This window comes from Conger conger, chromosome 18, assembly GCF_963514075.1.
Source record: "Conger conger chromosome 18, fConCon1.1, whole genome shotgun sequence".
NCBI lineage: Eukaryota > Metazoa > Chordata > Actinopteri > Anguilliformes > Congridae > Conger > Conger conger.
In genome coordinates, this window is record NC_083777.1 from 22,680,559 (window position 1) to 22,701,388 (window position 20,830).

At 45.3% G+C, this 20,830-nt stretch overlaps 2 protein-coding genes across 2 annotated transcripts in view; both read left to right on the forward strand.

Annotated features, from left to right (window-relative positions):
• The first annotated feature begins 3,331 nt into the window (after nt 1-3,331).
• myoz1a (myozenin 1a) lies at nt 3,332-14,494 on the forward strand. Its single transcript, XM_061228475.1, has 6 exons — nt 3,332-3,562; nt 5,555-5,648; nt 10,409-10,596; nt 11,241-11,508; nt 12,412-12,601; nt 13,243-14,494. The coding sequence occupies exons 2-6, from the start codon at nt 5,564-5,566 to the stop codon at nt 13,460-13,462; spliced, it is 951 nt and encodes a 316-aa protein (XP_061084459.1). The 5' UTR covers nt 3,332-3,562; nt 5,555-5,563; the 3' UTR covers nt 13,463-14,494.
• A 1,229-nt stretch (nt 14,495-15,723) lies between these two features.
• usp54a (ubiquitin specific peptidase 54a) overlaps nt 15,724-20,830 on the forward strand; it is an 85,844-nt gene continuing 80,737 nt past the window's right edge. The window contains 1 exon segment of the mRNA XM_061227809.1: nt 15,724-15,782. The gene's annotated coding sequence lies outside the window, so the exon portion shown is untranslated.

The following is a 20,830-nucleotide window of genomic DNA, read 5'->3' on the forward strand; positions in this document are numbered from 1 at the left end:
CTTCCTCAGATACGAATTGGAGGCCAATTAGCCTGCAGAACATTCAACGGGTGATAAGGTTTTATATTTCTGCGATTGGTCCACTGTATTTTTCACAAGGCCCTAAGGTATCGAATATATTATGTGGCATCTACCTACACCTATACATACTCATGTCATGTCATGAAGTCCCTTCTAATTAACACATGAAGGTACCGTAGAAACTCTAAAAATAGATGTATTTAATTTCATACTAACTATACATGGCACTGGAGGACAATCAAATTAGTTTTTAGCTGACAGGCGTATGCTGATAGCTACACTCCCGAGCGTGATAAAAATAGATTATCACGGAGGACCTATGCCTGATTGACATCTCACAAGATGGTCTATGTGGATAACTGATGGTTTCTAAATCAAAGCTGCTGGCAAGTGATATTCATTCAAATTTCGACTGAGAACAAATCAAAATTCAAGCCAGCTGCACCCAAAAAAAGGATCAAACAAAATGATTGTGTACAGCAACGGTCACCAGCCCTGTTCCTGGAGATCTACCATTCTGTAGGTTTTCATTTCCACCGAAATTGAATGAGTTGTGCTTTCCTAAGGTTGGAGTGAAAACCTACAAGACAGTAGATCTCCAGGAACAGGGTTTGTGACCCCTGGTTTACAGTGTTAAGGCGGACACTGTATTGTGTATTGTGTCCGTGCAAAATGGAACATAGAAAACTGAAGCATCCTCTTACCTAATTACCTTATTGGTCATCTACAGTGCAGACTACAAGAACTACAGCTAAAGAACTACATTACAAACATGACAGGCATTTATCAGACGCTCTTGTCCAGAGGAAGTTACACAATTGTTTTTTACATAGAATCCAATTTTACAGCTGAATGGGAGCCCTGTGTGTATCCAATTCCCTCACAATCACTCTGTGCCAGTGACCATGGTAGAATATACACAGAAAAAGGGTCCAGTGTTAATTCAAATATAAATATGGTTCTACTCTGTAGCACAGTAGAACCACATGTACCGTATGGGTTATGGGTTAATGTATGGGTTATGGGTTAATTAACACTGGACATTTTACTGTACAGGTAAGTATATGTTACCGTATGTCTGTGTTGGTTTTTGTTATGACCTGTGAGTTATTTAAGGTTGTGGAGAACATGTGTTTAGCTTCTTCTGTAAGTTTTTCTTTAGATGTGCACATTCAGCTCCTTGACATTTGCCCTGCCATTTTACACAGAAGGTGTCCACATTTTTACCACCAATACAGCACTGTATGCCATCTACAAATCCATTGTGCAATAATCATATCATTTCTAAATTAATTATTTGTTTTATAGCCCATAGACCAGTAGCTTAGATAAAATGAAAGTTGTAATTGTGTGAGACCTCAAAACATTTTATAGATTTTTGTGAACCTTTCATAAGTTTTATAATAAAATGTGCAATTCAATTCAACCAACAAAACAAGGAGATAACAATGGCGAAACAGTGTCAATTTCATTTTCATAAATGACATTATAATGCTGTGTATTTATCTATTTTATAATACAGGGTCTCTTTCAATAAGTGCAATTTTGTGCCCTGAGTTTTTGAAGCACAGTGCTTGGGTCAAAGGTATCTCAGCAAAAACAATATGAACTCATGCTGCAGTTTTTGTTTTTCAACATTAAAATGCACTTCTCAAGGTAGAAATTACCATTAAAATGCACATCAATCTACTCAGTCGATGAAAACAGTTCTTAGTATTCATCAGAAGATGGCACTGTGACTCTATTTGTGCACCTTAAAAGTTGGAAACATTTTCATAGTCAACAATGAAAAGGTACGTTGCCATGGGAGGGCTCCAAAATTAATGTCCAGGCAACATCAGCACGAAGCAATTAAGCCATTAAAATTTGATGAACTAAATTTGTATGAAGAAAAACACATTTATTTTTTGTTGTAAAATAATGAATGGTCACATGATTGAAAAGTATTACAGACTTTGAGCTTAGGGTTTAGGAAGTCTCAGAATAAGATTTTCATTTAGGATTTATGTGTACAGGTTAACTTAAAATATTTAATTCGTGGGTGACTCACATAAACTCACGACTGTGCACCCTATTGGTGAAAGGAAGTATAGCAGGGGTACTTGGCAATCAGTCGGGTTCTCTGTTGTGCTGGCATCTCTTCCTTAGGCATGCCTGCCTCTTATATTTAGCTTATATTTAGTATCCAGATATCATGGCTCAACTGTTGCTTTTTAGAAGCATGGTTAGGATACAGCAAAGCTTGAAATCTGTGATGTACTCAATTCTAATTGTATAAGTGTACCACACTGCTTGGTTGGTGAGAGTCCAGTAGAACAGCTGGCCTGAGGAAAGTTGGGGAACGACAAACCTATTGGAGCCAGGGGGGAAAATACAAGGGTTTGACTGTTGCTTAGCGACTAGAGTCTCAGAGAGATGAGACAAACTCACAGGCATGCACACCTTGTATTGCATACACACATGGCATGAGTGGTCAAACCCTTGCTATTTCTTGTTTGACTACAGAAGAAGAGGCGGGAAACATACCTATCCAAGCTTTATAGGCAGATACTCGATTTGTGTTTGGGATGGGAGGTGTCAATGAGTGAGTGTCAATGTTGAGAGATAATTCAGTTTATCAGCAGGAAAATCATCTTGAATGATTATATGTACGAAGGGGTTGTGGCAGTAAACAGTCTCCCTCTCCGCATGTAGAAGAAACCGATGTCCTAGTTCAACTAGTTCACTGAACAAACGGTTCTACCGGAGCAAATCAAAGCAGGGAAACTCCCTGAGGTGTGAGCGAGGCAGAAAGTACTGGAAAACACAAAGTTCCTGGCAGCAGTCACCGTTCTCATCTCCTGGGGATGTTGCGTCTGCCCAACACCGCCCTACTGCATCTCATATCTAGGATTGAGCTCAGTGGAAAATTCGGAGGGGAGCCTTTCCAAAGGTGTGTCTTCGCACCTCCAGCGCTAAACGGACCCGGAGCTCACGTTGCGTGCCGATTGGCCGGTTGCACCGGCCACACAGATTCCTAGGTTTTCAGGTCAGACAATGCCCCTGTCCACAAAGCAGGAGTTCAGGCAGAATGGGAACAAAGAGATGGTGACTCACCGGGAAGGGGACCTCAGGGGCCCTCTTCATAACGTGTTAAAGGGTGAGAATCTCGTCCAAAGTCAACAAATTAACAAAGGGGAAAAGGGGCAAATCAATTGGGATTTATTCCCCCCTTCAGTCCTGGGGGGGGGGGGAGGGGGGCATTTGATAACCTCACTCAAACTCCTGGCTCTCCAGAGTTTCTATATATAGGGCCATGATGCGTTAGTAAGAAAGTATTCGTCTCCTGATATCTCAGCTCTTTGCATCAGCACTTTGGGCTGTGCAGGACAGTATCCCCCCACCACGATTTGCCATCCGAACTCTGCCGGGATTTCACACTCCCTGGGATGTAGTGGCGAGGGTCAGAGCGAAAAAACCGGGATTTGTAAACTCTGATTTCCGTTAATCCAAAGCTGCCGCTTTTTTCCCTGGTATTTTATTCCGCAGACAAGGATCCCAGGTAAGCAGATCGCTACGGCGGTGCCATCTACTAATCGCATGCGTTGACTAACCACTTTGAGGTTACTGTAAATCTGTGCAGTGGTGGCAGATCTCCCCAACAAAGACCCCTCCGGACATAAATGAAGACATAAATCAAAAGAGACGTGGCTCCACCGGACTGTGTCCAAGGGAAGTATCACTTTTTGTTGGGAGGGGAAGGAGATCTATATTTCAGTGAAATGTTATAGATTCGGGTAGAGTGGTTTTCGCTTTTAACTTTCCCTGGCGTTGGACGGCGGAGTGGCTCGGAGAATCTGCTGACCGCCTCACTCTGCTGTCTGCTGCAGATTTTTATAGCCTGCTAAGCCACGAATACCCGTCATGGAAACGCGAGCTGAGGAACTGGCCCATAATGCCTGAGAGAGGGCTCCTGACCACCAGTGACCCCCGCGTTCCCCTGAGCCACTTTCGCGGGATGTTCTAGAAATCTCACTCAAATTGTCCGCCAGCGTATGTACTTGCCCATGGCACATAGAGCTGAGCGTGTGCACATGTATGTCAGTCTACATCTGTCCATCGTGCTGCTGGTTCGCTGCAACAGCAGCCAGTGGCCAAGAATGGCCTTACTTCAAAATGGCGCTTATAAATAGCCAGTGAAGATAGAATTACGGTACAGTCGAAGTGATGCGATGCGATGGTCACAATGTCCTCGAAAAAAATGTGAAATAAAATTCGGGAGCTATAGTTTTCCGCGCTTACTCTCTAATAAAGCGCGAACTTTGGACGGCCGTAGTTCTCAACAGATGGGAAACACATAACATGGTGCCAATCCAGCGAATTGGAGGGATTTAATGTCCAAACATTGCCATGTAATCTTTGATTAAGGAACGACACACATGATCTCCAAATCCGCGCTTTCAGCACAACAGGAAGATGACAGACATTGGGGCCATCCTGGTAAAAAAGAACCACAACAAAAAAAACAACACATTTCAGCTACAGTGCTGCAGCTGTCATGTAATCCGTGTTACCGTGTTTATTTTGCGTCTGCATTAGTAAGGTGAGGCTTGAGAAAGTATGACGCTGACGCTGTAGCCGTATATGGAAGCGGCCCCATATGACTTAAAGGGTGGGTATACGGTAACAAAAATATCTGTGGAATTTACATAGTGTATGTGAAGTATTAAAAACATACCACCCCTATCAGGCATCAAAGAACAGCATTTATATTTGTCTAAACAAATGCCTTGGTCATGCACTCTGTATTACGCCTTTTGATAGATGATATTTCACCGCACAGACTTTATGAAAGCTGTGAATTATTCTCAGCCAACTCATATTGATATAAATACATAACTTACATTAATGCTAGTCTCCCTCAATATTGTCATGATACTGTGACCCTGTGTGGCTCTCTAACCCTAGGTGACTTGTGCTACACTTGCAAAAGACAGCGTTTCGCGAGCAATAATGCCTGCGAGCCCTGCTTCTCACAAGCTCTGCGCTACATTGCCGTATGCATATTTAATACCTTAAGTGGGCCTGTCGGCCCAATACCAGAATAAAAGACAGTGCAGCTGATAGGCCACACATACGCGATTGGCAAGGGAATCTCGGGTCGCTGATTTACGCCCTCGAACTTGATGAGGGAGGAATTCCTGAGCTCTCAGGATGGCCTGACGGCAGTGTCGGCCTCCAAGGTTTCAGTTGCCATTTTAAGAGCTTGTTGACGCTCGGGGTGCAGTAACCCAACTCGGCCACTGGGGCTCCCCTGGAGCGGCCGCTCAGTTCAGGCCCCTGTGCTGCATTGCGTTGCTGGAGCAGATGGCGAAGGCAGGAAGTGACCTAAAACACCTTTGTGTGTGTGTGTGTGTGTGTGTCTCTCTATGTGTGTGTGTGTGTGTGTGTGTGTGTCTCTGTGTGTGTGTGTGTGTGTGTGTGTGTGTGTGTGTCTCTGTGTGTGTGTGTGTGTGTGTGTGTGTGTGTGTGTGTGTGTTTTCTGTCCCCACAGCTCGCCACCATGCCACTGTCCGGAACACCTGCGCCCAACAAGAGGAAAAAGTCATCCAGGCTCATCACTGACCTTTCCCACATCACACAGGAGGGTTAGAGACATTTCCTCTCATCCTTCTCCCTCTCTCTCTCTCTCTCTCTCTCTCACACATGCATTTACATTAACAATTCAGGCATTTAGCATTTCAGTCCGCTTTTAATCAAATCGACTCACATGCAAAAGTTCTTCAACAAGTGAAAAACATCAAATCCATAAATGGATAAATGGACATGCATGCATACACAAACACAGACACACATGTGCACCCCTGCACACATACACAAATACAGAATAGTACAGTAGGATATGAGTACAGTACCCATTAATCCCATTTCCATTTTTGGACTTGAACTGAGAATTTTTTTTTGTAGTGTTTAAGGTCTCAACCAATTCATCAACTCACTAAATCCATGCCAGTTTCTATTCTGAGCCGATCCGATTTGTCGTTATTTAATTATGGATGGTCATGCGCACATAGCACTTGGCAGGCGTTTTGAAAGTTGAGCAAAACCTCTGCTCTGAACCTTTAGAAAATGCGCTTCTCTGCCAATTCTGTCGTTTTCTTTCACAAGCGCTGGGTATTAAATGTGAAATTAAAAACCAAAAAATTAAAAACATAGTTGTTGCCACAATGTCAATTAAACCAATTAAATACTTTCAAAAAGTGAAAACCCTGCCTTCTGGTCCTCTTAACTGGCTCATTTGCATCAGACAAGATCAAACGAGCACAGAAAAATATTTGAATCCAAGGCAATTACATACTTGACCCTGGTCTGGTCATCTTAATTATGAGGGCACAACCAGGAACCAGCAATATTTAGATATTTTGAAGTGGACAGGAAATCACTGAGAGTCTTGAAAAATATGGAAAAATCCAAGATATACTATAAGTGCTATTCAATTCATCCAAGACCACGGGTAGCCCAGGTTACGTACCTCTATTCCTCAAGTTTAGTTTGTGGATTTGGATCTGATAATCTCAATTTCTGGGACACACACAACTAGCCATCAAATGCAATTCCATTCCCAGCAGGCAGTTCCCGGGTGGTAGATGACACAGCCGCGCAATATAACAGGGGCAGCGCACCTGCACGGAAACTTGCTTCTCATACCAGAAAACTGCGACATTCCAGCATTTTCCACATGACAGGCAACAGTATGGCACAGTGGGTAAGGGACTAGACTGGGCAGCTACAAGGTTGCAGGTGCTGAGTAAATTGTTCTGTAAGGTTAGGTTTTGTATGTATTACCGGAGCAGACAGACGCATTTAGTGCTGGTATCAGATAATGATGCATTGGAAGGCCATTGACATAAGATAGGCATGGTATGTCACTTGTTAATAGAACAGGCAATGTGTGATATGTGTTAGTATTTCATTTAAAATATATTTTAACTGTGATTATAATTCAAAAGCTACAATTGAAACACACACAGTATATCATTGGAGGTGAATGCAGGCTATTTTATTACCATTCTGTCAGCATCTGAGAAATATTGGATGCTGCTTTATGCTGGGAAAAAGAGCTTTGTTTGAACTTGACATTTCATGTCTTAGTAGGAAAGACGTCACAAAGCAGCGTGACAGAAAGCTAACAGAGGCAGGCCTTCCAGTAGCAAGCAGACAGTCACTTGGCAACAGCCAAGGTGGTGTAGAAGATCTCATGCACTGCATTGAGGTGTAAATGGGTTATTCTAAAATCCCAGGATAATAGCCAGTTGCTCTACATACAGCTGGAGGACCAGCTCCCCTGGTCCAGTGGCAGGTCAAAGGTCACCGCCCTCTGGTGCAGCTTGGGAACTGCAACCATCTGTTTACAGCTGAGCTTGTTTTGCTGACTGGATAATGTGTTTCGCATTGGGATGCCAGGGCTTCCTCTGTGAAATGTGCTGCTTCTGCCCTTATATATGAGCAGGTACCATATAGTGACACAGTTCTGTCATGATGTGTCATGATATTACAGATTTTGATTAATGAATGTCGTGTATTACTCCCAAAAATAGCAAAATTTTACATATGGAATTGCTTTCTTGTCTCCCAGTTTTCACTGGACATTTTTCTGGGAAATCTTTCAAAATCTCCTTTATCTGGGGAAAAACTTTCTCTGGCAACCCAGTGAATGTTCTGTCAACATAAATGTATGTCCTTCTTGTTTTGCAGTTGGCCGCCATGTTTAAGCTCGAGATCCATTCATCATTATTCCATTATGTGCATTTTTGTTCATCAAGAACAACAAATAACTCATAACCTTTTATTTTCAAGAGCAGCCCGTTGCCCAGGGATACATCACTTTAGTGAGTGGCACTGACTCTCGTCCTCTGAAGATACACATCGAAAAAAAAGCGAATGAGAAAAAAAACATGGCTGAACTTCAAAGTGTGAATTCTGCGACTGTAGTGTGAAGCCCTGGTGCTTCAATGTGGCAGTCTTCCTCACACTTGATGGAGTTGTTTTGTACTGGGAGCCATCGAACCACAGGAGGAAACAGAAGGGCAGCTCTGACACAGTGTGGCACCACTTGCTGCTCCAAGCGTGCCACATTCGCACCACACACACACACAGACACACACACACTCACACACACATACACACGCATGCATGCACGCACACACACATACGCGCACTCACTCACGCACGCACACGTCCAATATGGAAAATCGTATCAGCTGGGAGTAGACGTGCTCGTGGGATCAAATCCCTTTGTCTGATGTGCTGGTGTCTGAATTAAAACGGCCTCGATCAGACAGCATTGAACCTAAGGAGAACACTTCATTCATAGCGCTTCATGGTTGAAGTGCTGTTTTTCACCTGGTCACTCTGAGAGCTATGAGTCACTGGAAATGGCACGCTGACCCAAGACAGTTTGCTCCTGATTAAAACCCAGCTGTTGCGTGGGCGTGCACATCACAAAGCCAGTCGCTACCGAAGTAATCTGCGGTTTGATTAGGCTGTTAAGAACAGATTTATTTTGTCTATAGTGGCTCCGGCAAACAAGTGCTTATCTGGGCATTTCATGTTATTATTTCATGACATTATTCCACAGTGTCCTCATTCTGAGCAAGTGCATGCTCTCTACAGCTGCACAAAAAAAGCCGCCTTCAGCTGCAATGGCTGTGCAACTCGACAGGCACACTGCAGCTTCTGGAAAATCATTCAGAGGGCACATGTGGACAATTCTTCAAATATGATCGGAGATTGAAAATATGCAAGTCAATTTATGAAATGATTACTCCTGTAGGGCTACAAATAATTAGCCGTAGCAGCACACAGGGAGTGACTGATGATGATTCTTCATCGCTCATCAGCGACCCCTGCTGGTCAGACAAACACTTACAGTCTGTAAGTGCTCTCATTCAGGGGTCCTCAATCTTATCCAATTAGGGCCGCTGTGGGTGCGCACTTTTGTTCCAACCGAGCAGTAACACACCTGATTCCACTAATCAACCACTAGAGTCATTGGTTGTTAAGGACTAGTAGAATCAGGTGTATAACTGCTTGGTTGGAACGAAAGCCTGTATATACTTTCACATGAAAGCCATTTCAGTTTTGATGTAGGTACTTGGAAGTTTTTTTTGCATATGTTTGGGAAGTTTTTGGCCAGCGTCTGGTTAGGAAACCGGAACTTTAGACGTGAGCTTTAGGTGTGACTCACTTCACTACATTATGAATGGGGTTGCTGTTCCTTTAAGGGAAGTATGAATACCTAACAAGGGGAAACTGTAAAATGATGTCACCTGAGTCAAGATGAACTCACCCCTGGCTAATAAACCCAGGAGGAAGTGCTATGTAAATCAGCTTGCGTCTAATCTCTGTGATAGTCCATGCTACATGGTCCGCAGTAAAAGGATTATTCACGCCATGAACGGTCTGATAGGCACACAAAAGTACACACACTTCCAGGAAGGTGAGGGAAAGGTTTGGTGCAGAGCAGGGCACTGCCTCTCAAACCACAGGCCATATCCAAAACAGCATACTTGCCTACTATTCAGTATACATGTTGCATAGAAGTTGTATATAACCTGTTTACTCAAGGTCACAGAAGTGCTCAAACAAGTATGGGGGAAGTAGGCGACCTGAGGGCCCTCCTTTGTTCTTGTGAACTTGATGGCGTCCGAACTCCAGTCCAAATGGAAATAAAGCAGATATGAAAATAGTTTCGGTTCTCGTGTCCTGGGACTATCACTCGCTCTGCGAGGCCGAAGCCATGTTGATTGATTGCCGTCCCAGGCTTGATGATTTGCGGGATTTTCGTACGCGATGGGACCACACTCACCCAGCCGGCTTTCCTCAGTCTACAGTGTGGGTGGGACGCACTTTCTCATTCAAACTGAGGGACTCATAAAATGGCTCAGATGATTTTATAGTAAAAGTTAATAAGCCTCAAACACACAGCCTAATTGTCCCTGGCACCATAAGTTACACTAAGAGCTATCAGCTTGTAAGTTGGATGTATTTTTGCAGACAAATTTTTGACTCCCTCAATTAAATTCAAGGGTTATACAGTTGTGCCAGTTCTGTCTAAGATCACCAAAATGTGTCGTGTTCGTACCGACAAAAACAATCTGTCGGCAGCGGTATCAGCGGCGATCGGGGAACCAATCGCCGGAGACTCATAAATAAAACGAAACAACTCTGCAAAATTTAAATGTATTCCAAAACCAAAAATATCAATGTGCCCCAGGGATTGCTTGTTAAGTGTCCATGCCGGCAGCCATCTCTGATGCACATTGGTTGATTGGTTCATTAAAAAAAGCACTTTGAAATAAGGCTTGCTGTCACAGGCTTGCTAACGCGTTGCTGGTCTATCTGGCAGTGAATGCCTCTGAGCAGCTGGGCACTGAACTGGACCTGGGGAGGAAGATCGGCATCCCCAAGGACATCATGCTGGAGGAGCTGTCCCTGCTGAAGAACAAGGGCTCCCTGATGTTCAAGATGAGGCAGCAGCGAGTGGAGAGGTTCATCTACGAGAACAACCCCGACGTCTTCACCCCGGACTCCATGGTGAGTCATGCGTGAATAGGAAGACGGTGGAAGAAAATGTAATTTCTCAATCAAAAAGTAACTTTAAACAAGCTAAAATGTTCTATTTGAGAGAGGAAATTAGATTTTAGGTCTCATTGCCGGACTAAAACACTTGTTAAGACAGACTTGTTTTTGCAGTGCAGTAAGTAGTTGAAAGGGATCAGGCGAAAAACACATCAAGCAGAAGATCATGACATCTTAATATTTTCGCATTTTTTTCCAACCTTGCCTTTGATGTGCGTGCTTAAAATGGCTGCTGTGGATCAACTTTGAAGTGCAGCTGATCTGACAAAGTGGGACTTCAGAATCAATAGCCTTCACTCTAATGGGAAGCGATGTGCTTTCTGATCTTCACGCCGACAGGACTTGGCCCCCACCTCTCATCCCCCCGCCCCCATAAAAAAAAATCCTCCTCTTGGATTTTGAAAATAAAACGTTGCCTGTTGAGCGACGAGTGAGACATTTTACCTTGGGTACTTTGAGAATAATCACAGTTTCTCAGTCATTCAGTACCAAGAAATGAAGAAATGATTCTGACTTTCTGAAGAGCTACAGAGAGAGGTTGTCCTCTTTCTGGGCACGAGAGCGGCTTTATTCGTGGTCTCTCTCTTCTCTCCCTCCAGGATGAGCTCCAGAAGTACAGGATGGGGGGGAAGGTGGACATGGGGGGTCATCTAATCGGCGGGCGCATGGTCGTGAGCGGGGGCTACGCTGGAAGTGGGAGCAAAGCGCCGATCCCCCCTCCCAAACCTGGAAGCCTGTATAAGGGGGTCATCGTCGGGGGTGCGGGGGGGCACGCCGCAGGGCACGGCGGCAGCGGTGGTGGTGCAGGGGGCAAAGGTCAAGGTCAAGGTCAAGGCGGGGGAGCCCTGGATGGCAGCGGAGCGCTCGGTGAGTTCCCGTCGAGCGATCAGTGATGACTTCCCGCTCAGAGTCTGCAACACCACCCTTCTTGTGCTGATGTTTGCAGGCGTAACTTCCACAGGTGAAAAGTCCAGGTTCAGAAAGTAAAGGTCCACTCCAGTATTTTGTTCCAACCACCTGGATTTGCTAAAAAAGCACTATTCTTCAGCCAGGAGGTGGAATTAATTAGTGAAATCAGCATGTTGAGTTGATGGGTATAAGAAAAATATGGCAGGACTTTTAATTTCTGACCCCTGGATTTACCCCCTCTCTATGGACTGTGAGTGAGCAGCAACTATCTGTCAGGGCAATAAAAGCCTTTGGGACTGTTTGGGGTGGGTGAGGTAAAGGGGAGCAGTACATTTGAGTAGAGGGTCAAACCCCATGGTCTGGAGTCCAATCCAGTAGAGGGGCACACCCCTTGGTCTGCAGTCAAATCTACACCATCCCTCAGCTTAGCATGGTGCATAATTAGGCATGATGTCATCCAGGAAAGGAGGGTTTCCACCGGCCTCCCCCGGCCAGTTGGGTGCCTGTACTCTGCTGGCACCGCCTGAGTGTGTAGCACAGACCTGTGTTGTAAGGCTCAGCAGGTGGACCACAGGTAGAAAAGTGGTGGCTTGGGCTATCCACATTTCAGAGAACTCACATTTCTGTCTGAGGTCTAAACCTAAGGAGGGTGTTATAGTGAAGGGATAGGCCCAGGGCTGGAAGCTATGAATTCTCAGGCCTGGACCAAATTATATTTGGAGGACCCCCAATTTATTTTGTAACGAATTAAAAATAGTTACACCCCATATAGGAAAGTGTCCCAGTTGTCCGCCCCTATCCGCGGCCCGGGAAAGGCCCAGAACTTAAAGGAAGCTCTTTAAATTCCCATCACGCTTGCAGGTGCGGGCGGGGCTGGGGGTGATAAGGGAGCCGGGGGCGGCCTGGGCAAGAAGATCGACTACGCGAGGACGTACACATCGCCATGGGAACGGGCCATGAAAGGCAACGAGGAGCTGATTGCCACCCTGAAGCCTCACATGGCAGGGCCCGAGATGCCACACGCACTGCGCAAGTATAAGAGCTTCAACAGGTACGCGGTCACCTCTCTCCAACAGGCATCATCAGCACCTTCCCTGTGGTTGGAATGTCTCTGGAATGAAATTCCAAGTCAGTGTTCTAGAACTCTAGAATTACCAGTGGTGATTGTTACATCAGCGTTGGAATGTTCAGTTAAGAACATTCCAATCACATACAGAGAGCTAATACAGCTCACATCAGTGCAAGATAGATCAGTACACTGTAGTGTAGGGTTACTACATCCTCAATTTCTAATTTCTGGATGTTTCTGAAGTTGTAAAATTACAAAGGTCAACAAGCTCCAGGACAAGACTCTCGAAATATCACCCAGTGAACATTTATACTGATAGGAACCCCCCCCCCAAAACAAATGTATCCTATACAAAATATGTACACAAGGAAGGTTTAAAGGTCAGTGGGCCAAACCAAAAAACTCAACATTGACCAAAGCCTTATATTGGGATGAAAATACCCAAATGGAAAAGTAAGTATATACAGTAATTTGGCAACATTGTGGTACAACCAGTAATTTTGGCACAACCTCCCCCATCCTACTGTTTGGTACAACCACCCCCCCCCCGTCCTCCTATATGGTACAACCCCCCTCCCTCCCCTTCTGTGGTGTATGGTACAATCCCCTGCCCCTGCGCACAGGTCTGCTATGCCCTACGGCGGCTACGAGAAGGCCTCTCAGCTCATGACCTTCCAGCTGCCGGAGGTGGACGTGGTGGAGCACGAGCCCACGGTCGTGTACCTGCACGACAACCGGCCCTCCTTCAACCGCACGCCCATCGGCTGGATTGGCAGCGGAGACACCAGCCACATCCACGTGCAGATGGATGTGCCCTTCGACGGGGAGACGGACGAGCTGTGAAGACACACGCACTCACACACACACACACACACACACACACGCTCCGTCACGCACAGGCGCGCACGCAAACGGACACACACACACCCGCACGCACGTGTGCACAGACTCTCACACATACACAGGCGCAGATGCCTGTCCGTGCCCTATGACTCACACTCATACATCAAACTCATAATAAGTCCCTGCGTTATCTCCTCTGTCAGCAACCCCTGACTTCGGTTTCAAGTGGTGAATTGTATGTGAATGAATAGGGTGGGCATCACAGTTTGCAGCTTCTCTAGATTTGTTTGTAGGCTTCCTTTGAGCATCTTTGACCAGGTGACTCAAGAGCAAAGTGTGTGAGGGAAGGACATAAGCAAAATAAATTTCTATTAAGAAAACCTGTGAGGAAAGACTGTTTACTGAACACATACACACACACACACACACACACACACACAAACTGTGTTCCTAAGAGTGATCGTAAGCTTGACCTCTGAGCATCATTACAAGAGAAATCTTCCTTTCTTTTATGCATGTCTAACTTTATTTCTGTTCTTGTTAATGTCCTTTGTGTGAGACACTTCCCACACGTGATGTGATGCAGCGCAGTCTTTCTCCCTGGGCAGACTGTGCACTTGAATTGTACCGGTAGCAATGAGAATGTTCTAGAAATGAAAAGTACACAAAGAATAGGTCTGTTCCGTTTGCTCTCTCTCCCCCCTTTTCTTTGTGTGTTGCACTTTAGAGGTGGACAAAAGAGTCCATTTAATTTATACTTTTAGCATTGCCTTATGCGCAACCTGGTCTTGTCAACAAGTGTTAGTGTGCTCAGACTTACCCATAATACCCTGGTCTGTAGCTGCAGTCCAGTGCTTTGCAGATATTCATCTGAGTCTTAGACTCGTCAGTATGAACATATGACAAGCTCCTTCATCTACTGCTAGGGCTACAATGCACACCCTCTACTCAGGGGGTATGAACATGACACATACCTGCTTCTTCCTTTTTAATTCCTTCCACAATGCAATAAACCTTGTCAAGTGAACTGAAGCCTGTGGTCTGTTTTCTCTCCTTTCTCTGTTTCCTTTTTCCATCTGTGAGCTTACACACACCCATCTGCTCTTGATGGACCAGATCAAGAAGAAAATGCTGTTGAACAGCAGTGAAAGTGGTTTAAATGGAAATTAGACAGTCATAATGATACACACACCCATATATAAACAAACACACATACACACACACACACACACACACACACATATAAATAGCATCTCTTTATGAAGTAGATATTTACTGGCTGTGAATTAAGCTGGCAGAGTATTTCAGTAGAATCAGGTGTGCCAAATAAGGGCTGAAGTTTTCAAATGAGCTCTGTTAAGGAAATGCAATCCATATTAATTGTTTTCATGGATGTGATGTGATGTGCAATGCTTACTTGCTAATGCTCGGGTTCCTAATGATGCTCTATCATATTTGTAGAATGTCAGGTCTGAGAAGTTTATGTGCATCTGGTGAATGCAGCCAGCATCTAATCCTCAAGCTGGCCATTCAGGCTCGCTTGTGGCCTGGCCTCGCACTGTGTGCCCCCCATGGGGGCTGTACTGGTTCCTACTTGGCTGAGCTACAGTCAAATAGCTTTGGATAGGCATGCACTTACTCTTTATACAACTGAAATTCAATGCACTGCCAAGTGAGCAGAATAAGGGCTAGCCTCTCTGTACACTTTATGTTGACATTCTCAGCCACAAACCAGAACATTGACGCACACTGGCCAGTTAATCTGTGAAAATCTCAAATCAAGCAGTGATCTCTACAGTATATTCAAAATAGGGATTGTATAGTAGTTGCAGCCTAATAATTGCTGTAGTAAAATACTACTACTGCTAGTAGTAGTAGTAGTAATAATAATAATAATAATAATAATAATAATAATAATAGCAATAAGACTGCTAATAATATTCTAAAAATAACTGTTTTGTACATTAACAATAGAAGGGACACAACATAAAAACGGTTGAAATGCAACTGAAGAGAAAATAAATCATTGAAAATGAAACTAGCAAGCATGTACCATTTCGAGCTAGCAGTGAAGATGGAAGTTGGTGCGCTCTGAAATGGGGCTGAATTGTTAACTGATCTAAAACACTTGGAGGATGGTGTTCTAGTGCCCGCATGCTACAAGCGCAATACACAAGCGCTCACAAGTGCTGTGATATCGCGATACTTGGTTGCCTTGGCTGCAGCACAGAGTGACGCTGGTGGAGGGGGTTTAACGGCTGAGATTTTACACGAGTCCCATCGGATGGGGGGACAAGGTTGCAGTGGGGCTTGAAATTAGGTGAGTAGCTGGTCCAAGGTCCATAAACTTGATTATCGCATGACGACGAAAGTCGTAAAACATCTGCAAAGAATAAAAAAATAAATTATCTGGAAAATGCTTAACTTTTTAAATCGCTGAAACATTCACTTTAAAATGAAACGTTATCTGCGCACAAGTGCATACGCGCGTTTGACAAATTGAACATGACACACGCTGTAAGGATGCTCTCTGTCATGTGCATTTCAGTAAGGATGCTGAGCTATGGATGCGTGGCATTATGTTTCTGTGTATTGCCAACGTTTGCCTTTTTCCATTTAGCTAGCAGTTTATAAACGCAGTGTCACATGCAGTACCGCTAGTGTGCCAGGATTTTTACTACGGGGGCTGAGTCTAACTAAACTAACGTCAACTAGCATCAGGGATGAAGCGAGCATGCTTGAATCAAAGCTCGGGCTTCAGGTCCAATGTTAGGGTTTAATTAAGGGAACGATATCTAACGTAGATTTCAGATGTGTGGCGTTAGATCGGTGTGTTAGTTGGCTGAATAGCTGTATGGATTTTATATATTACGTTTAATTGGTGTGTTTAATACCTTCCAAAGTACTGTGGCATTTAACGCTAGTCGACCAGTGGTATTCATCATTAAGCAATCTAGGTGATTGTTAATTTTTTCCCCGTTTCGACGAGTTTCTGATTGAGGCTTATCATTACCCAGCGAGCTACGTATTTAACTTCACTAGCTATTGTATCCAGCTAACGATAGGTCATTTACCACCAAACACATATTTGTAAGTCGCCTAGCTGACTCGCTTGCATGCTTGCTTAGACTAACTAAGGTAGTCTAAGTTACAAGCATTGAATATTGGAAACCAACGTTAGCTAGCTGCGACACTGGCATCCCTATGCCCCAAGTTAGCTAGCTTGCTAGCTACAAGTAGCGCGTTGCGTGTTTTGAGGTGACATAGGTTAGTTAGCCTAACGCTGCCGAATTCCTCTGTGCTGCACTAGAGTAACGCAATTAGCGCTACTAGTTTGCCTAGTACCGTTAGATTTGCATTTAGCTAGATAACGATAGCCGCGTTGGAATTGCAAATAAATCTTTTTAATAATGTGACGTAGATTGCTAACCCTGGAGTTGAAGGTTGCCAATTAAAATAAAATCCATATGACTGAAATTCAAAGCCGAAAGAAATTAGAATGTGAAATGACCTATTATATTTTCGGAAATTGCGTGATTGTGCGCTGAAATGGCAAAATAGCCTGAGCTGTCCATCATCACCGCATTGTAGAAGCACTGAAGGAATCTTAGTGATGAACAGTCCTTGAAACACGCTACTGTGTTTCTTTAACATTGCGACCAGTCGGCTTAGGCTATAGTCTAACCTTGGGCACGGTGGTGCTGGACGCCCTTTGTTATGGCTCCATAAAAAGTTAGTTGAACCAGAGGAGTTCGTTGCAGTAGTTTTAGGCAGACGGCCAGTAAGAGCGAATTAAACACTACCGATGCAGTTGTCTTAACATCAGCACTCAGTTAGCAATCGAAATAACTCATCGAAGCAACAAAAAAAAAAACCGGAGCCACAAATACATGTCAGCAGTACTACTTGCAGTGTTCCAGCATTAACACCCCCTGGATCTTCATCAGCTTGTGTTTCTGGTACTGTCGGCATGTCTTTGTGGACTAACTAATAGTTTGAAGATAACTAGGCTGGTTAGTAATACTTTTGAAAGATGTGACAGTAAGTTTCCTGTGGAAAGCGGAGATAAGCTGTCCCAGTTAACACGATTGAAAGCTGTTATTGGAATATCAATGTGAAACAGTGTGGCTGGTAACCTTGGTTATTGGGTCTTATCGTTTTAGTACGAGCAAAAACATGATAGGACTTCATCTGTCTGTTTTTTCAGGCAAACCTGAAAAAAAACTTTAAAAGCTAACAACATAAAGCGTATCTGTGAGTTACCATACGAGAACATTTTCTCTCTGTGGGGCATTGTTGTGAATATATCTGCAGCCACTAAATCCCCCCCCCCTCTCCTCTCGTTGCTGAGCTAGCTACACATCTCCATCACTGCAGACAGAGAAGGGAGGAAAGAGTGCCCCAAGAGGCTGCCCCACTACATCTCAAACATCATATTACTTCTACTTCACGTTAATGCCTTCCCCCCCCCCCCCCCGGTTCCCCCAGCATAATGCGCTAAAATCGCCAGGACATGCCTGTCCTCTCCACTCTACTTCTGCCAGTGATGTGACACGGTGCATCGCACAAACAAGTAAACAATGAACCCACGGCCAGCGAGGAGGGGGGTCCTATTAAAATGGGGCCTGCTTTGATATCGCTAACCAAGCCCCTTCCAACGTCCCCCCCCACCCCACCCCACCCCTCTCCAAAAACCTCTTTCTCTCTTTTCACCCTCATTGCTTCACTCTCTTTCTCTATCGCCGCCAGGCTGGGAAAAGTGAACGGGTGCCCTGGCATGCATGCTAAATTAGGGGAGGAATTGTTATGTAAAAATTAGAGATGAATAAATTAACATATTGATGGTCATTTCTGATGCCGCTCTGGGCTTGTGTTCCCATGTGTTTTCTCAGGATGGAATCGGGGGGACAAGGTAGGGGGTAGTGTGTGTGTGTGTGTGTGTGTGTGTGTGTTTGTGTTTGTACATGAGTGTTTGTGTCTGTGTGTGTGTGTGTGTGTGTGTGTGTGTGTGTGTGTTTGTACATGAGTGCCTGTGTGTGTGTGTGTTTCTGTTTGTATGTCTGTGTGTTTCTGTGTGTGTGTGTGCCTGTGAGTGTGAATGGGGGGGTTACTCTCCTGGATGCCGCAGGTGGAGAGGCAGACAGTGGGAGAGGGCGGATGGGAAACAGCAAACCCCTCACTTTATTGAGGTCTGGCTTCAGGGAGCACTTAAAACCCCAGCTGAGGCTGGGGAATTCATTTCAGGAATCCTTTCTAAATGTCATGCAAAGATGAGTTTCCATGGAGAGGGGATTCTCTCTAATCCAGCCGAATAACTATGCAGGTCTGCTGTCGGGCTCTCTGGGTCGAGCGGGTCACGCGCTCTCACTCCCGACGGGCAGGGACACGTCCGCGTGAACGGTGCGTGTCGCGGCGGACAAGCGCAATTAAGACGCATCTCACACATGCGTGGGAGCGAGGAAGCGTTTATTAAGCCCCCTATTCATCTCCTGAGTTGTGGGGCGTGTTGAGAGGAGGTCCATTCATACTACACATTCATAACCGTGAGTCAATGACTTCACAAGCAAGGAGCTGGCCTATATTACTTCGTAGACTGGGCGTCAAAGCATTAGTCACGACATATAGAAGTGAATAATTGCGCTGACCGTTTTTTCATATCCACACAAGGTTGTCGGTGTAGTCCAGGTCTTCACTGAGATTAGTGTCGGGAAAAAAACAAAAATGGGAACATTCGAGCGCTCTGACCTGCCGCGTGAGGTGTTCCGTCCCACAGACATCTCCAAACCTGCTCAAGAAGAGGTCCGCAGCCATCACTAAAGAGGTACCCTGTGTGTACTGTATCATGTTTTGTGTCATCGTGAAGTTTTCGGATGAGTCATGCTTTCTGAATGCCAGGGCATGCCCCCTTAATTACAACGGCTCTGGGCGGAGATTCTCAGCCAGCACTACTTCTCTCATTCGCTGATGTCAGGAGAGAAGCCATCCAATTAGTGGCGGGTGCAGCTACATTACATTACATGTCGTTTGGCTGACACTTTTATCCAAAGACTAAGCAGGAGACAATCCCCCCCCCCGGAGCAATGTGGGGTTAAGGGCCTTGCTCAAGGGCTCAACAGCTGTGCAGATCTTATCGTGGCTACACCTGCCCTGCTCTCTACTAGTAATGCTAATGTAGAAAGAAATTTGAGACAAAATTTTACCAGTGTAAATTCTGCACAGATGGAGAAAGACGAAATGAAAGGGAAGTCTGAATAAGTCCTTTTTTCATGTATAAACATACGGCGTGGCCAAGGCCAAGTTATACGGGAAGAACTATCGCTACAATGCTTGGAAACAGCTGTACAAACCCCACAAAGAGCAGTATTAAAAAGCAAAGTGTTCCCTGGGGGCTTTATTTAACCAGAGGACTGAAAGCTGAATGGTCTGAGGATGGCTCAACAGCTACACACTCCGCCTCTGTGCGTTAGCCCGAGTGCTTTTGAAGAGCTGGTGAGATATTTAAAAACGTGTGGGAGAGCCAGCTCTGGTTCTTTCATCGCTGGATGTAACTATCTGAAGCTACGCGTAGCCCACTCAGAGGAGCAGGTTGGGACGCGCGCCCTGGCGAATTGACAGAAGAAGAGCGAAAGGAAAAGCGAACGAGTAGTCCGTCAAATACATGCACCCCTCCATCCCCCCCCCCCCCCCCCCCCGACCTGCTGTGAGAGCTGGATCTGAAATGATGTCATGTACTGTGGGGCGACATGGCTCAGGCAGTAAGAGCAGTCGTCTGGCAGTCGGAGGGTTGCCGGTTCGATCCCCCGCCCGGGCTGTGTCGAAGTGTCCCTGAGCAAGACACCTAACCCCCAAAATGCTCCTGACGAGCTGGTCGGCGCCTTGCATGGCAGCCAATCGCCGTGGGTGTGTGAGTGTGTGTATGAATGGGTGAATGAGAAGCATCAATTGTATAGCGCTTTGGATAAAGGCGCTATATGAATGCCAACCATTTTTACCATTTACCATATGTCCTGTATCTGAGATTTTTCTCAGTAGCTCCAGAGAAAGGGCCAGTCGCCTTGGGAAGAGGGGAGGGCAAGAGACCCGCTGTGTGGGTAGGGGTTTGAGCCGAAAAGGTCTACGGGCGCTTGGGGAATTGGCCCCGGGCCCCTCTATGATCACAGGGTTGGGAGAACAGCAGTGGGCACTGATAAACAGCTCCGGGGATGTGACTCAGTGGCCTGTGTGCCCTCATCAGGGCCAGGCCACCAGGCCACGCCGGCCCTCCTGCTGTCCCCCGCCCCCTGCCGACAGCCACACGCTGCCAGAACTGTGAAACCACCATGTGTTTCATGAGATATGCCCTCCCGTCTCAGATACTGGAAAAGCTCA

Coding starts and splice junctions, on each gene's coding strand:
- myoz1a (XM_061228475.1), top strand. CDS start 5,564: ATGCCACTGTCCGGAACACCTGCGCCCAACAAGAGGAAAAAGTCATCC. Junction 10,597..11,240: donor TCTTCACCCCGGACTCCATG/GTGAGTCATGCG, acceptor CTCTCCCTCCAG/GATGAGCTCCAGAAGTACAG. Junction 12,602..13,242: donor AAGTATAAGAGCTTCAACAG/GTACGCGGTCAC, acceptor CCCTGCGCACAG/GTCTGCTATGCCCTACGGCG.